The sequence below is a fragment of the Nerophis ophidion genome, linkage group LG14 (genome assembly GCF_033978795.1).
Source record: "Nerophis ophidion isolate RoL-2023_Sa linkage group LG14, RoL_Noph_v1.0, whole genome shotgun sequence".
In the NCBI taxonomy this organism is placed as follows: Eukaryota; Metazoa; Chordata; class Actinopteri; order Syngnathiformes; family Syngnathidae; genus Nerophis; species Nerophis ophidion.
Genome location: NC_084624.1, coordinates 20,141,670 through 20,159,251, shown reverse-complemented (window position 1 = coordinate 20,159,251; position 17,582 = coordinate 20,141,670). Strand labels below are relative to the sequence as shown.

The following is a 17,582-nucleotide window of genomic DNA, read 5'->3' as shown; positions in this document are numbered from 1 at the left end:
CGAAAAAGAAAGAAAAATAATAAATCAATCAATAAAATAGTCAAATAGTACAAGCATCTTCGTTAACATGGAGCCACAGACAATTTCATTCAAAAAGTCCCAATTGCTAACATAAAGATACAACAACAAATAAAGGCAAAGAAGGCCTAGTAGGTAATTACAACAACAGACAAAGTATTAAAAATGTCGGTCCAATAACTGCACAGGGATGGGCAGAGCCAAAACATGTGTAGCAAGTAAGCTGGAGACTGTTGACTCTGAAATAAGGCTATATGTGGCACAGATACAAGATTTATAAACTCTACTTAAAGCCCCACTTAAGAACTTTCAGTTTTGGTTTATATTGGCCGCACCAGTGAACCAAAGCGATGGCGTTTTCCCAAAAGGAAAACCACATTTACCATGAGGACTAGCGCATATAGCGTCCAACTGACACGATAATGCCACAATGATTCTGTATTACTGAACTTTCCACTGTAGGAACCTACATCCATTTTCTACCGCTTATTCCCTTTTGGGGATGTGGGGGGCGCTGGCGCCTATCTCAGCTACAATCGGGCGGAAGGAAGTGTACACCCTGGACAAGTCGCCACTTCATTGCAGGGTCAACATAGATAGACGGACAACGTTCACACCAACCTACATATTTTACTCAAACCTTATATTTGCAGTTTGAAGTCACTGCATTGTTTTTTCCTTGTACAGTTCTTTTGAGTTTGTTGCGTGGTTGGTCAGTGTGGAACTGCGAAGTATCGCGCTGGTGGGTATTTATTGCTACCACACAAATTTCCAGTAGCTAAAATTAGCATTATTATTCTGATTTGAGCATTGAAAGTCACTTACTAGTTTAGCAGGAACAGATCCAAAGCAGCATTGGTCTAAAATCTCTCGTCTTTTGACCTCACGCAAGCTAGTGAAAGTCGTGCCATTGTTGATCCTTGATTGTCCTCCCCACATTTTTTCCTCTAAATCTGCTCCCCAGGTCAAAATAATTGCCGAGTGTGACCGTGTGTGACCGTGTGTGACCGTGTGTCTTGGCTACCACTCTTTACCGCATCTCTCCATGAACCCCGAAAAAAACATCCGACCAGGAGCGTTGGGCTGCAGTGCATTGTGGGTAGGCGAGTCTTGTACATGATCATGTTCTGTCGGTTCATTTGCAAAATAAACCAGAGAGCACAACTCAGCTTTGATACAAAATGAAAGTAAAAAGTCATGTTGGAATATTTTAAAAAACTCAGCTCGGATTAATTACTGTTCTCTTGGTAGTGGAGAAGAAGTGGGGGTTAGGGGCCAAGGTGGTCTCTGATCCATCTTTGACACGGCAGAAAAGGGGCTGTGAGAGGTTAGACCGAGGAGGCATGGTTTTTTGTTTTTTTTACTACAGCCAACGAGGCACATATGTTTTTCAAATTAGACTGTGTCGTATTTTGGGGGGAATCAAACAAACATTACAAAGAGGTTTTAGGACCAGACAATCCATTGGATTCGATACAATTATCTTATTCAGGAATTACATTTTATTTTGAAAAAGTTATCAGTAATCTGGAAATACGTGTTATTTATTGGAATTGTAGATTGAAAAAAGAAATAATCAAAAGCCATACATCATGAAACAGGCAACAGAAGTACAACAAATCAAAGTTGAAAGAAATATTACATACGCAGAGGCATTTAAAGTGAGAAATCAAGAAAGTGTAGAAGAGAACAGAAGGGTGAATAGTTCAAGAAATAAAAAAAAACAAGAGGCAACAAATACAGGAATTTCCACGGACAAACTAGTTGTATTCCTGGGTTACGTAATAAACTGTACAGAACAGGCTAGAAATAAGACTGAGAAGATCAAAATAATTGTCAAAGCAGCAGCAAAGTTGTTGAAAGAACTATCTTGGGACCGGGTGCAAGCTGTACTACAGAGAGTAGACGTGACGGAGTCATGTTACCACATTCCAACACCCTGTTAATTGTCCGGTGGAATGCCAGAAGTTTGATAGCAACCGAACATGAATTAAAGGGATATATTAAAAATATGAAAACTAAACCACATATAATTTGTATTCAAGAAACATGGCTGAAGCCAAAATTAAACTTTATAATAAAAGGATATATAACGATTCGTAAAGATAGGAATGATGGGTGAAGAGGATGATGTGCCACATTTATTAAAGAAGATGTAGTCACGGGTAAAGAAACAGCAGAACCTTTAGCAAAAACATTTGTTAAAGTGCACAGTAATGATAATTTGAGAAATGTAGAAAAACAAAAGAGAGAAAAAACAATGAGTTTAAATATTGGGGAAATGATGGAAGACAACGATAATAGTTTTACCAACACTATGGATATGACATTTTCTTTGGATGAAATGGTTCGAATTTTGAAAAAGGTTAAAAATACGTCACCGGGGAAAGACCTAGTGGGTTATCAAATGATCAAAAACTTAGGTAGCATCGTCAAAGAAGTGGTCTTGAAATGATATGCCAGGATATATGAAGAAGGAGAATGACCGGCAGAGGGGGAAAATTAGCGGTAATAATTCCAATATGCAAGTCAAGGTAAGACCCGGAAGAGGCAGGGAATTATAGGCCGATAGCATTGACCTCAAATTTGGGGAAAGTAATGGAAAAAATGATTAATGAAAGACTAGCATATTATTTAGAATCAAAAGAAATAATCAAAAAACTAACAAAGTGTTAAATAATGTTCAAGACTGGGGAACGGCTTGGGGTTTAAGATTCTCTGTTGGAAAGACAAAAGTCATACATTTTACAAAGAGAAAAGTACAAAGCAAGCTCCAAATAAAAACTCTACGGTGAAAATATAGAAGAGGTACAAGTATTTAAATATTTAGGAATATGGTTTGATAAAAATATGAACTAGTCAACCCAAATAGATTTGATTAGATTAGATTAGATAGTACTTTATACATTCCTTCAGGAGTGTTCCTTCAGGAAAATTAAAAATAGGGGAAAAAGTAAAAAGGTGTTAAATATAATGAGGGCTTTGAGGGGTAATGATTGGGGGGCTGATAGGTTGACGTTGAAAACAATATAACTTTAATTCCATCTGTTATTGATTACGGATGCATTATTTACCAATCTGCTTCAAAAACATGACTTGGGAAAATAGACTGGATCCAGTCACAGGCTTTAAGGTTATGTTGTGGAGCAACTACATCAACCCTAGTGGCAGTATTACAAGTAAAAATGAACGAAAAACCTTTGGACAAGAGGAGAGATCAACACTCAGCAGTTTATCGGGCAACTTTAAAAGGGTCCAAGCAAGGATATCCGACTTGTCCAGTGCTACCAAACTGCCGAGAAAAAGAGGAAAAAAAAAAAGAATAGTTTTGGGTGGATTATAGGAGACATATGTAATAAAGTTAAAATTGACAATATTAAAGTTAGTCCTACAGTACCAATGCCTGCAATACCACCGTGGATGTTTGATAACCCAAAAGAAAACATGCAATTACTAAAGAATAGAAATTTAAATAGTTACCAGATAGAAAAATGGATTGAGATATGATATATACGGATGCATCAAAAACTATAAAAAAAAATTAAAGGTAAGAGCTGTAGCAGTTATCCCACAAGGAAACATAGTATTAAATAAAATAATCAGTGATAAACTATCTGTTTTTACGGGGGAATTGGTAGCAATTTATATGGCAGTTAACTGGATAGAGGAAAACAAAGCAAGGAAAGTAGTTGTGTGCTCGCACTCCAACAGTGCATTGATGAGCATAAAAAAACGTAGCATCAGAAACAAGACAAGATTTAGTTTATGAAATAGTTCAGGCAATCTATAGAATAAATAAAGCGGGAGGTGTGGTAACATTTCTTTGGGTTCCTTGGAAGATATAGTAGGATGGAATTCACGACACATAGGATATAAAGCATTATACACGTATTTAAAAAAAACATTGGGTTGAATAAAAGAATATAGAGTAGGGATCCATCTTGGTCCACACTCCATTTCAGTAGGTGACGCTAATGCACACCAGAAGGTTGCTTGCCGGAAATAACCGCCCACCTCCGGAATCAGTCCGCGCCTACTACTCCCGGCGGGAAATTCATTTGAGCGAAAGACATTAGAGTGAGAGGAGCTCTTTAAAGCTCCTGAGAATCTTAAAAAGCTTACAGAAAACGAGAAAAACTTACAGCGGAGGCATGTCGGACATTCCCCGTTGTTTTCGATGATATTGTCCAGGACCAAGGTTTCGATGTCTGGGTTCTTTGGCGCAATCAAGCCTTCTCCTCTGCCTGGAATGGCCGACTCTCTTCGACGGCCGTTGACGGACCCGCCAGCGTTAAGGGAGACCAGCGAGCCGGAGATGTAAACGGAAAATCTGTAAGTAAATATATGTATATATGTATTGTATACCGCATGTTTTTTTCTTGTAAAATGAGAATCATTTGACTCACCAGACTGCGATTGTGTTAAAACAATCGCGTTAGGATCTTACGGCAATTCCTCTATGAAACAAAATAATGAATACATATAATATTAAATAATTTGAAGGTTTAAACACCTCGATAATCATCTTCCAACTTTGTAAGATCGTTTAAGCAAAGTTCTTCGTCTTTCACTTCATCGTCATCGGCTGGTAAAAAAAAAAGTATTACAAAGTCGTACACGTGCAATGCTTTTAACGTTTTAATGCTTAAACGGAGTTAAACCATTGTCTAATAACATGGTAAAGCAGAGGTAATTGTGTGTGTGGGTGTGTGTGTGAGGATCTTACGGCAATTCCTCTATGAAAAAAAATAATGAATACACATAGTATTAAATAATTCGAAGGTTTAAACACACCTCAATCATCATCTTCCAACTTTGTAAGATCGTTTAAACAAAGGTCTTCGTCTTTCACTTCGTCGTCATCGGCTGGTAAAAAAAAAAAGTATTACAACGTCGTACACGTGCAATGCTTTTAACGTTTAAATGCTTAAACGGAGTTAAACCGTTGTCTAATAACATGGTAAAGCAGAGGTAATGGTGTGTGTGTGTGTGTGTGTGTGTGTGTGTGTGTGTGTGTGTGTGTGTGTGTGTGTGTGTGTGTGTGTGTGTGTGTGTGTGTGTGTGTGTGTGTGTGTGTGTGTGTGTGTGTGTGTGTGTGTGTGTGTGTGTGCGTGTGTATGTGTGTGTGCGTGTGCACATCTTCCCACGTAACATTCCCAGCCATCAATACATCGAAGCAGGGTCAAACATATGGTTAACCTTAACCTAATTAGTTCCTCCCAATCGTTTAAATTTGTTTTCGAGAAGTCTGGAAGTTGTTTCAAACGATCGTAAACATTTAAACTGTCAAATGGATGGTCACATGCTGCTCAAATGACATTCTCAAGCTTCCTTAAAAACTGACCTCAACCTGAACCCTCCTTTGTTCCCTCTTCAGGTCTTAACTCCACCCTCTTCCTGGCCTTCCTGGTTTAACCCCTCCCACTTCAGGTCTTAACTCCACCCTCTTCCTGGTTTAACAACTCCCACCTCAGGTCTTAACTCCGCCCTCTTTCTGGTTAAAACTCCACCCTCTTCCTGGTTTAAGCACTCCCACCGCAGGTCTTAACTCCACCCTCCTCCGGGGTAAGCCACACCCACTTGACCTTGACATTTGACCCTGACCTTCGAACTTGACCTTTGACCTTGACCTTTGACTTTGACCTTGACCCCTCATAAATCAATGATTTATGACCCCCCATAAATCATTTTTGACTAAAGGTATCCCCTTAAATTCTCTAGCCAGAATCCGATGTAGAGCTACTCTTCCAGGCTTCACCCCACATCACCTACCCCCCTCCGTGCGTCGGTTAAGGTGGGCGGGGTTTGGTGGTTGCGGGGGTGTAGCCCGGAAGAGTAGCGCTGCATGGGATTCTGGGTATTTGTTATTTTGTGTTTGTGTTGTGTTACGGTGAAGATGTTCTCCCGAAATGTGTTTGTCATTCTTGTTTGATGTGGGTTCACAGTGTGGCGCATATTTGTAACAGTGTTAAATTTGTTTGAAGATGTCTGGTCTGCAGGCGGGCCAGGAAGGTACCCGCACTCTTTTACTACAAAGCCACGCTGTTGTAAAATGTGGGTTGGCATTGTTTCGCTGAAATAAGCAGGGACGTCCATGATAACGTTGCTTGGATGACAACATGTGTTGCTCCAAAACCTGTATGTACCTTTCAGCTTTAAGGGTGTCTTCACAGATGTGTAAGTTACCCACGCCTTTGGCACTAATACACCCCCATACCATCACAGATGCTGGCTTTTGAACGTTGCGTCGATAACAGTCTGGATGGTTCGCTTCCCCTTTAGTCCGGATGACACGATGTCGAATATTTCCAAAAACAATTTGAAATGTGGACTTGTCAGGCCACAGAACACTTTTCCACTTTGCATCAGTCCATCTTAGATGATCTCGGGCCCAGCGAAGCCGGCGGCGTTTCAGGATATTGTTGATAAAAGGGTTTGGCTTTGCATAGTAGAGTTTTAACTTGCACTTACAGATGTAGCGACCAACTTTAGTTACTGACGGTGGTTTTATGAAGTGTTCCTGAGCCCATGTGGTGATATCATTTACACACTTATGTCGGTTTTTAATGCAGTACCGCCTGAGGGATCAAAGGTCCGTAATATCATCGCTTATGTGCAGTGATTTCTTCAGATTCTTTGAACCTTTTGATGATTTTACGGACCGTAGATGGTAAAATCCCTAAATTCCTTGCAATAGCTTGTTGAGAAATGTTGTTCTAAAACTGTTCGACAATTTGCTTACAAATTGGTGACCCTCGCCCCATCCTTGTTTGTAAATTCCTTAGCTTTTCATGGAATATGCTTTTATACCCAATCATGGCACCCACCTGTTCCCAATTAGCCTGCACACCTGTGGGATGTTCCAAATAAGTGTTTGAACAGCATTCCTCAACTTTATCAGTATTTATTGCCACATTTCCCAACTTCTTTGTCATGTGTTGCTGGCATCACGTTCTAAAGTTAATGATTATTTGCACAAAAAAAAAAATGTTTAGCAGTTTTCACATAAAATATGTTGTCTTTGTAGCATATTCAACTGAATATGGGTTGGAAATGATTTGCAAATCATTGTATTCCGTTTATATTTACATTTAACACAATTTCCCAACTCATATGGAAACGGGGTTTGTAATAAGCCTATACATGTTTTAAACTGGCATTCAAAAAACATCAAATGAGATTTGCTGATAGCTTTAAGAACCCTGGATGGGGATTTATGATAATATTAATCTACATTTAAAACAGTTCCTTGTGGTCTGGATAATATGTGTTGGATAGGCTTTTAACGTACATTGAGCTGCACAGTCGTGTATTGCTCTTTTACATTTACACCCCAAGTTGAAAGAATGACGTCACAGCAAAGTTGTGAGCGCTCCAGGTACGAGGTCGGAAATCAAGTTGGCCACGTCCACGAAAGCTTTTTTTGCGCTTGCCTTGTCTAATACAAACCACTTATGGAGAAATATGCACTCTTTTAAAACATGGTGGATAAAGAGGCAACACAGACGCTAATGCTAGCAGTGAATGTATAAAACACATAGAAATAAATGTAGTTTACACAACAGTAACGTTACCATATACAAACGTACAAAAATACATACTGCACATACAATACGAGGCGGCATAGCTCGGTTGGTAGAGCAGCCGTGCAAGCAACTTGAGGGTTCCAAATTCGATTCCTGCCTCCGCCATCCCAGTCACTGCCGTTGTGTCCTTGGGCAAGACACAATACTCACTTGCTCCCGGTGCTACCCACACTGGTTTAAATGTAACTTAGATATTGGGTTACACTATGTAAAGAGCTTTGAGTCACTAGAGAAAAGGCGCTATATAAATATTAGGGATGTGAATCTTTGAGTTTCCCACGATTCGATTCAATATCGATTCTTGGGTCACAATTCGATTCAAAATCGATTTTTTTTTTCAATTCAACACGATTCTCGATTCAAAAACGTTTTTTTTTTTTCCCGATTCAAAAGTATTCTGTATTCATTCAATACATAGGATTTCAGCAGGATCTACCCCAATCTGCTGACATGCAAGCAGAGTAGTAGGTTTTAGTAAAAAGCTTTTATAATTGTAAAGGACAATGTTTTATCAACTGATTGCAATAATGTCAATTTGTTTTAACTATTAAACGAACCAAAAATATGACTTATTTTATCTTTGTGAAAATATTGGGCACAGTGTGTTGTCAAGCTTATGAGATGCGATGCAAGTGTAAGCCACTGTGACACAATTGATCTTTTTAAAAAAAATTATAAATGTCTAATGATAAAGTCAATGAGGGATTTTTAATCACTGCTATGTTGAAATTATAACTAATATTGATACTGTTGTTAATAATATTCATTTCTGTTTCACTAATTTTGGTTTGTTCTGTGTCGTGTTTGTGTCTCCTCTCAATTGTTCTGTTTGTTGCAGTTCTGAGAGTTGTTAGGTCAGGTTTGGTTTTGGAATTGGATTGCATTGTTATGGTATTGCTGTGTATTAGATATGCGCGGATAGGCAATTATATCATCCGCAACCGCATCACCAAAGTTGTCATCCACCCGCCGTCCACCCGAACCAACATTTTATCACAACCGCCACCACCCGCCACCCACCCGTTGAAATACATCAGAGGTCGGCCACCTTAACCACTCTGAGAGCTATTTAAACCTGTTTCACAGACTAAAGATACATCCTGAATATATTTTACACCCCTGCGCCCCCAACCCCGCCCACCTTACCGACACACAGGGGGTTGGGGGTTGGCGGGGTTTGCTGCTAGCGGGGTGTATAAAATAGTCAGATAGTTTCATGGATGCAAAGGATTCTGGGTATTTGTTGTGTTGCGTTTATGTTGTGTTACTGGGAGGATGTTCTCCCGAAATGTGTTTGTCATTCTTGTTTAGTGTGGCTTCACAGCCTGGCGCATATTACTAAGAGTGTTCAAATTGTTTATATCACAACAATAAGTGTACTCTGTGTCACCCAGTATGCCTTGCAGTCGTGTGCGTGTGTCTGCGGAAGCCACACACAACATGTTGCTGGACAGACAAGCAGATCGTACATGCTGTAGTAGGCGACAAAGCCAATGGCTTCATAGGACGCCCTAATACTTATTAACTGGGTGACCGCCGGCAGTCATTGTAGAGAATGTTTGCGTTTCCTATTGTCTTCTTCGCTTTGTGACACAGGTCCTAAATGGCTCTTTTATTGATTGGTAAAGGATACTGATCCCTGATCCATGTATATCAAATATTTCAGAATGGTTCAACCGCCACCCGCCCGAATCTAATCAAAAAATCTATTTTTTCGTCATGTCACCCGCCCGACCCGCGGTTTATCCGCGGACTCCGCGGATGAGACCGCAAACCGCACATTTCTACTGTGTATTGTTTTGTTGGACCGATTAAAAAAAATAAATAAATAAAAAATAAAAAAAAGTAGTTTTTATTTTTTTTAAATGAGAATCGATTCTGAATCGCACAACATGAGAATTGCGATTCGAATTTGAATCAATTTTTTCCCACACACCTAAAAAAAATACTTCACTTCACTTCACTATATTGTATATGGCTGATCTAGTGCGACAAAAAGTAATCAGAAGTACTAATAACGGATATTGTAGAAACGTATATTATTGTTTAGATCCATAGCAGCCCTTTTTTAAACCAACTCGGTGAGAATGCTCTGACTTTCGGAGTCGAAAATCCGACCTCAAGAGGCGTTCCCGGACAAATGGAACTGTGACTTCCCAGTACAAATGTTACGCACTATTATGACACGCTTTTTGAGTCCATTCTGGTGGTGTTTTCAGATTGCAAATGACACGACGCCCCACCCTCTCCAAATTAATCATCATTTTACTGTTGAAAATGGACACTGTTTAAATATATATCTTCAAGTTTTCAACTCAATTTTTTATTTCTGCACTTAATATATGGATTTAACATTAGGTACACCTGCACACCAGGGATCCATTCAAACTGTTTTCAAGTCACAAGAGACAAAATACATCACAGGATCCCCTATTCCTGACCCTACAGTAGATAGGTATATACCACTCATGATACTTATAATGCAGCGGCAGCCATTTTGGGGCATTGATAAAGAGCTGAAGTTAGGAGCTCGCCTACAGCCACAGCTGTTTTTGTCAATGATTCTTGACTCTGTACGAATCAGAGAGTCTGGCGCTTATAGTCTTATGTTCGTCACCAGAGGCCAATAAATAATATATGCCTTCCCAAAGATAACGATTGACAGTCAGCGATTTGAACAATGTGCTAATAGTGTGGTTGTAGTGTTGAACTGCACTTGCTCATATAAAGTGATTGATACGCTTTCCTTTTTATGCTTTGTTACAGCCTGATAAACTGTTTCTCCACATAAACAGCAACAAGGGGGATTAAAAAATATGGACTATGTACGACTTTTTGTGGTATTTTTATAGCACCTTTGTGCAAAATTTTAAGTCTGTTCACTCTCTTCGACATCAAACAGTCTCAGGAGAAAGCATTTAATGCAAAGCCAAACAAATGCTACAACAGGCGCTCATTTTGATTCAATATGAAGCATATTCAGCTAAATGAAGAGAAAACAATGCAATGTTCAACTGTCAGTTTTACTCGCAGCTTGCACAACAGTCAGAGGTCAGCCAGGAAGCAAAGGAGTCCGGGGAATCCCAGGATCGGCTGGATACGATGGGGTGTTTGGAATGAAAGGTAGGAAAATAACACTGTTTACTTTGAGACGTTGGTTGATGGAGCAAAGTGCTAATATATTTGAAGTACAATAATTGTTGTTTTTTTAACAGGGGAAAAGGGTGAGCTTTGCTATGAGTGCACAGGAACAGGAGAACCAGGTTTACCCGGTCCACCTGGCCCACCAGGACTACCAGGTAAAAGGAGATATCAGTTATTCTGCTCTTTCCAAACATTCAAAGTAGTCAAGATCAAATCCCAAAGATACGTTTGTACCAGTAGTAAATGTTTTCTCTACACTGTCAGGATATAATCAAGGACCGGGAGATAAAGGTGATCTGGGCTTCCCGGGACTCCAGGGCTTCCCTGGAAATCCGGTAAGAAAATATACAAACGTACATTGAATAAATTTAGTTTTTGTTGAATTATTCCTTCTGCTGTTAAGGGTCCAGTTGGGAGAACAGGCGTTCCAGGCCTACCCGGGGCAAAAGGGGAACCATATTCTGATACCAGTCCAGGGATAAAAGGGGAGAAAGGAGATCAAGGATACTGTGGCAGTCTCGGAAGAGATGGTCGCCCTGGGCATCCAGGGTTGTCCGGTCTCAAAGGTGTCCAAGGTCCTCCAGGGGATTCCGTGGGAAGCGTTCTTTTTTTTGTCTTCTAACATTTTCTTAAAACTTTTGATCAATAATGGATTATAAAAGGCATTTGTATTCTTTTTGTAGTATCCCTACCAGGGTGGAGAAGGAGACAAAGGTTTCTCTGGTCCACCTGGGCATACAGGTAGATCAGGTCCACAAGGCTACCCTGGGGCAGTTGGATATGGGCCTACTGGACCTCCTGGAACTAAGGGAGATTTTGGAGTACCTGGATTTCCGGGACAACCTGGAATTCCAGGTGAATAAACATGTTGACCTACAGTATAGTACTTCTGAAAGACAGGCAGTCGAACATCGTGCGGCCTTTCTTCTGTTTCACTGGTAGGTCAGAAAGGAGAACCAAGCTCCATCTTCATCAAAGGTCTTCCTGGGCCCCGTGGATTTAAAGGTCTACCTGGTTCACCAGGCAGGCCAGGTAATTTGCATGGCTATATCAATGCAAAAAACAAATATAATTTGATCTGACATAGACAAATTTATATCCAGGTGTGCCAGGGGTGCCAGGTTTCATTGGTATACCTGGCTCCCCGGGACAGAAAGGGGAAGCCGGCGATGCATCATTTCCTGGACCCCCAGGGGCTCCTGGAGAGAAAGGTTGTGGATACTCACCCAAATTAGCCACTTTGGATTTTACATTCATGCTTAGTGTTGCACAATAGTACTGTACTACAGGTGTGCGTGTGTGTGTGTGTGTGTGTGTGTGGGTGTGTGTGTGTGTGTGCGTGTGTGTGTGTGTGTGTGTGTTATACAGGTGAGAAGGGTATAATTGGTTTCCCAGGTCTCACAGGTGTGGGTCCACCTGGTCGGCCAGGTCAACAAGGCCCTCCAGGTCTTCCAGGATTGAAAGTCAGTACTATATAGGCAACCTCGACAGTCAAGTATTTACCAAATACCAAGGTTTAAAGGTTTTACTTCTTCTCCCAGGGTGATAGCGGTTATGGATACCCGGGCCTCAAAGGCCTTCCAGGACTGCGTGGAGACGATGGGGCTCAAGGATCTGGAGGCGACCCGGGAATCCCTGGGCTCCCTGGAAACCCGGGGTTACCAGGAAATCAAGGGTCACCAGGAGAAAGAGGTTCTCAAAGTCCTTAGTCAGTTAAATAGTGATGACAATGAATTCCATCCTATAATAACCACACGTTCGGATGTTTTCACATGATGCATTTCAGGAATTAAAGGGTTAGTTGGACCTCCAGGACCAACTGGTGTTAAGGGATCATGTAATTCTTATATTTCGGGACCAGCAGGACCACCAGGACCAGATGGCACAATAGGGCATCCGGGTATGTGTTCCATTGTTGTTTTTAATCACCTGATCATGATTGTGTGTTATCAATGCGTATTTCCGACACCCCCTTTCAAAGGAAACAATGGATTGCCAGGTGAAAAGGGAAACAAAGGCTTTCCTGGGTTTGGTAAGCCAGGCCTACCAGGTGAGTCTGGTCCTCCTGGGCTAACTGTGCCAGGTCCCCAAGGAAATACTGGTCCAAAAGGATTGAGGGGCCAAAACGGGCTACCAGGCCAACCAGGTAAGGAAGAAATCTACTGCAGTGAGAACTCATTCTACATTTAGATCTTTGTTAATTCACTTATTTTTTCTCAGGTCCCAGGGGAGACCCAGGACCAGATGGGTTACAAGTATTTGGGCCACAAGGATTGCCTGGAATTATCGGACCACCAGGCCAAATAGGTAGATCAGGAATTCATAGAAAAAAATCACAAACAAGAAGAGCCAGATTGACTATTTTCTAATTAAATTGTATAGGTGACCCTGGTCCTGATGGAATCAAAGGTTCCTGGGGCCCACCAGGAATGACTGGTGACCCTGGTGAAAGGGGTCCTCCTGGGCCTCAATCTCCACTACCGTTGATTGGGCCCAAAGGAGAGCCTGGCTGGCCAGGTGGTTTAATTTCCATTTCATTCGAATGCATCTTATGATGTACTAATATTTTAGCGGTTCTGTCTAAGGTGACCCAGGTGCAGTTGGTGTTTGGGGGGATCCTGGAAGTACTGGAGAAAAAGGACCAAGGGGAAATACTGGATCCCCAGGGAAGCCTGGACAAAAAGGTACATATTTTGCACCCAAAACTCAATACAGTTCTAAAATGAAAAAATATTTGACATTCTGTGTTCTTATTGGTGCTCAGGTCCCACAGGTGAGCCTGGTTTTGATGGCGCAGTTTTCGCAAAAGGAAACCAAGGACCTCCAGGTATCCCAGGAGATCCAGGGACCAGAGGCAGCACTGGTAAGAATCACAATTAGGTTTAAGTTCAGCCACCTGCTTGTAATCTTTATTGATATGTGTGTCGTTAATGCTCTCATAGGGCCAAAGGGGTCAAAAGGAGATCAAGGTAGCCATGGAGCGCCAGGCATTAATGGGATACCAGGTCAAATAGGTTACAAAGGTGAAAAGGGAGAACCAAATTATCGTATATATGGCCCACCAGGACTACGTGGACAAAAGGTGTAAAAAATGTTTTTTTTCAGCAATTAAATGTTTGTGCTAATTAGATATAATGATTGTTCATTGTCCTTAGGGGGAACCAGGAATAAGCCATATTCATACAACAAAGGGTCAAAAAGGAGAGCCTGGTGTTGTTGGGCCTGTGGGTCTACCTGGAAGTTCTGGCTTTAGAGGAGAACCAGGACCTGATGGACAAAATGGTTCCTATCACCAGCAATGTGTTAAAAGTGGATATATGCCATTTAAATGTTATTAACAGTGTATTGTCTTTTATCACAACACATTCTGCTCCAGGTTCTCCTGGCAATTGTGGGCCAAGAGGTTTAAATGGGACTCAAGGAAGGAAAGGAGTCCCAGGGCCAATTGGACCGCCAGGCAAAGTTCCTTATTAGATATCTGACAGCAAATTGAGACTGAATTAGTCTGCATTATATTAATTGGTTGTGTGTGACATTAGGTTTCCAAGGCCCACCAGGTCCTCTTGGTTCTCCAGGTTCCAAAGGTAACCAGGGACGGGACGGGATTCCAGGACCATCAGGGCAAAAAGGAGATACAAGTGAGACATGGGAAAAGTTATGTGTGTTGCAAGAATTAGTTAATGTCCAATCAGTAGTTAGTGTTGTAGTTCTGAACAAATGTGGTGGCAAATGGAGCTTCCAATGTTTTGGCTGCAATTGAAATGTCTTCCTTCTTGTCTACAGTTGTATTAGAGGGTCCACCTGGTCCACGTGGTCTCCCTGGTAAAGTAGGTATGTTTTAAACTTAGAAGCTCTCTGCCAGAACGCTTCGTTTCCCCAACGTTTTACTTATTGAGAATCATGTAACATTTGAGCAGAATGTTCATAACTAGAGACTTGTGAACATACAGTAGGCTAAAACTGAGCATCACCTTTAAATTCACCAACATGGACTCATGTTCCTTTTTCTATAGGAGATCCTGGGTATCCTGGTGCTCCTGGCTTGCCTGGCACAGGACCTCCTGGAGCAAGAGGAGAGAAAGGACCATCAGGTAGACGTGGAGTCCCTGGTCAGAGGGGACTACCGGGAATAGGGGGGGCATGTTTTCCTGGGGCAAAAGGAGACCATGGACCTCCTGGTGGTTACGGTAGGCCAGGTAAGCAGCTAACATATTTTTCGTTCCTTGGCCTCCATGACACTCCACACCATCATCTCTAAACCATTTAATTACCGAAGCGATCTGATGTTTTTTCATACCATAAAACAGTTTTATGTGTTCGACTTGCATACAACTTTTCGTTTTTGTTATATGAAAGGCTCTCACGGGCCAGCTGGACCTCCAGGCCCCCCAGCATTCGGTTTGAAAGGGGACAGAGGATACCCGGGCCCTACAGGGATTCCTGGTTACACTGGGCCCCCAGGAGAGACGGGCATTCCTGGTCCACCAGTAAGCTGAAGTCATAATCTTAAGTATTTTTTTTACCAGGGATTGACCGATTATCAGCCATGCCAATTATCTGTGCCTATATTTGGCATTTTAACATATATCGACATCAGACTTCTTTTATCAATATCGTTTTTGTTTTTTTCAATATTGATAATGAATAGTAATGTTTCATCTCTATTATCACCATTGCTATCATTTCAAATGTATTAACCATCAAACAACCGTCTGCCATTTTTATTCCAACGGACCCAATTAAAACTGGTCAGTTTAGCTCAGATGCAGTCTCTAGTAGGAGGTAAAGCCAATCAGAAGCTATTTTCCGTTGGTTATGCAAACCAATCAGAAGCCCACGTCTTAGGCCGGCTCATCAAACTCACGGCAGAGAATGTGTGTCGAAGCTACGTAAAATCAGAAAACTCTCAGAATTGTAATAAAGATCCCAGTGACAGTCTGTTACATGTCACAATTAGTAATATTGTTACTATGAGCAGAATGCAGGAAAAAAAAAAACTAATGAACATAAACCGGGCCTCTGCTAGCTCTTAGTACCTTACTGCGTGTCTGTGAATCACGTGAAACAAAACTGCTGAAAATATCAATATGGAAACTAGTTAGAGCAGAGTAGGGTTGTACGGTATACCGGTTTTAGTATAGTACCGCTATACTAATGAATCATATTCGGTACTGTACCGCCTCTGAAAAGTACCGATCCGCCAATAATGTTGACAAAATGAGAGAATGATAAATGACACAATATGTTACTGCATACGTCAGCAGCTAAATTAAGAATCTTTGTTTGTTTACTTACTACTAAAAGACAAGTTACTTGTCTTGTACGTTCACTATTTTATTCAAGGACAAACTTGCAATCAGAAACATATGTTTAATGTACCTTGAGATTTTTTGCAAAAATACAGCCAATAATGCAATTGTTTGCGGTCCCCTTTATTTAGAAAAGTACCGAAAAGTATCGAATTCATTTTGGTATCAGGACAACACTAGAGTAGAGGCATGTTTGTGTGATAGAGGGATTAGTCAGACTAGTTTTATTTTTAAAGAGGGTAAAGAATAGCTCCATGAAAAGCTGCAGAACAGCAAAGCAGTTGTCATGCAAGATTTGTGTCCCTGAAATATGTTTTATAAAAGTGAGTGTAGGCTGCCTAAAAATGCATGATAATACAAAATGTGGATTGTTACTATCATGCTTTGCAGGAAAATTTTAATGTAATCTATGTTTCTACCTAAATATTCCTTTCGATGATTCGTACAATAAGTTTTGTGTGTCAATGTCAACACTTGTGAATTTTAATCACTTCATTATTCACAGTTGACGTTAAGAAGAGATACAAATGATGTTAGGGATACAAAACTTCAGGAAGCTATTTATGTATATATTCAAATGTGTATTCACCCTTATAAGAGACGTTACTGTGCCAAGAAACTCCTTGCACTTTTTGTTTGTTTTTATTTAAATTTTTTTTTTAAATAAACATGCTTAAATAAACAAAGAGCAGCTCGAAAACCTCTATGAAAAGTAAAAACAAAGGACCCAGATTTCCCTCGCCCGGACGCGGGTCACCGGGGCCGCCCTCTGGAGCACGATGGTGAGCGCCTGGTGGCCGGGCCTGTACCCATGGGGCCCGGCCGGGCACAGCCCGAAGAGGCAACGTGGGTCCCCCCCTCCAATGGGCTCACCACCCATAGCAGGGGCCATGGAGGTTGGGCGCAATGTGAGCTGGGCGGCAGCCGAAGCCAGGGCACTTGGCGGTCCGATCCTCGGCTACATAAGCTCGCTCTTGGGACGTGGAACGTCACCTCACTGGGGGGTAAGGAGCCTGAGCTAGTGCGCAAAGTAGAGAAATTCCGGCTGGATGTAGTCAGACTCACTTCGACGCACTGCAAGGGCTCTGGAACCACTTCTCTTGAAAGGGGATGGACTCTCTTTCACTCTGGCGTTGCCGGCAGTGAGAGGCGACGGGCTGGGGTGGCAATTCTCGTTGCCCCCCTGCTCAAAGCCTGCACGTTGGAATTCAACCCAGTGGACGAAAGGGTAGCCTCCCTCCGCCTTCGGGTGGGGGGACGGGTCCTGACTGTTGTTTGCGCTTACGCACCAAACAACAGTTCAGAGTACCCACCCATTTTGGGTACACTCGAGGGAGTACTGTAGAGTGCTCCCTCGGGTGATTCCCTTGTTCTGCTGGGGGACTTCAACGCTCATGTTGGTAACGACAGTGAAACCTGGAGAGGCGTGATTGGCCGCCCGGATTCAAACCAGAGTGGTGTTTTGTTATTGGACTTCTGTGCTCGTCACAGTTTGTCCATAACAAACACCATGTTCAAACATAAG

The 17,582-nt window shown here is 41.6% G+C and overlaps 2 protein-coding genes across 2 annotated transcripts in view; one reads left to right on the top strand and one right to left on the bottom strand.

Moving 5' to 3' along the window:
- The window catches only part of LOC133568269 (collagen alpha-5(IV) chain-like), a 68,895-nt gene that overhangs the window by 40,733 nt on the left and 10,580 nt on the right, over positions 1–17,582 (top strand). Inside the window, exons 22-43 of the mRNA XM_061920084.1 lie at positions 10,638–10,727; positions 10,820–10,903; positions 11,013–11,083; positions 11,152–11,340; positions 11,432–11,603; positions 11,691–11,780; positions 11,852–11,959; positions 12,117–12,211; positions 12,290–12,440; positions 12,535–12,648; positions 12,730–12,894; positions 12,969–13,055; positions 13,131–13,265; positions 13,334–13,432; positions 13,513–13,611; positions 13,691–13,830; positions 13,904–14,030; positions 14,125–14,205; positions 14,288–14,386; positions 14,532–14,579; positions 14,762–14,944; positions 15,105–15,235. Coding sequence (XP_061776068.1) covers positions 10,638–10,727; positions 10,820–10,903; positions 11,013–11,083; positions 11,152–11,340; positions 11,432–11,603; positions 11,691–11,780; positions 11,852–11,959; positions 12,117–12,211; positions 12,290–12,440; positions 12,535–12,648; positions 12,730–12,894; positions 12,969–13,055; positions 13,131–13,265; positions 13,334–13,432; positions 13,513–13,611; positions 13,691–13,830; positions 13,904–14,030; positions 14,125–14,205; positions 14,288–14,386; positions 14,532–14,579; positions 14,762–14,944; positions 15,105–15,235 — 2,558 coding nt within the window. The remainder of the gene's footprint in view (positions 1–10,637; positions 10,728–10,819; positions 10,904–11,012; positions 11,084–11,151; positions 11,341–11,431; positions 11,604–11,690; positions 11,781–11,851; positions 11,960–12,116; positions 12,212–12,289; positions 12,441–12,534; positions 12,649–12,729; positions 12,895–12,968; positions 13,056–13,130; positions 13,266–13,333; positions 13,433–13,512; positions 13,612–13,690; positions 13,831–13,903; positions 14,031–14,124; positions 14,206–14,287; positions 14,387–14,531; positions 14,580–14,761; positions 14,945–15,104; positions 15,236–17,582) is intronic.
- The window catches only part of fgf12a (fibroblast growth factor 12a), a 163,027-nt gene continuing 156,053 nt past the window's right edge, over positions 10,609–17,582 (bottom strand). Inside the window, exon 6 of the mRNA XM_061920087.1 lies at positions 10,609–14,809. Within this exon, the coding sequence (XP_061776071.1) occupies positions 14,742–14,809 (68 nt within the window). The 3' untranslated portion in view covers positions 10,609–14,741. The remainder of the gene's footprint in view (positions 14,810–17,582) is intronic.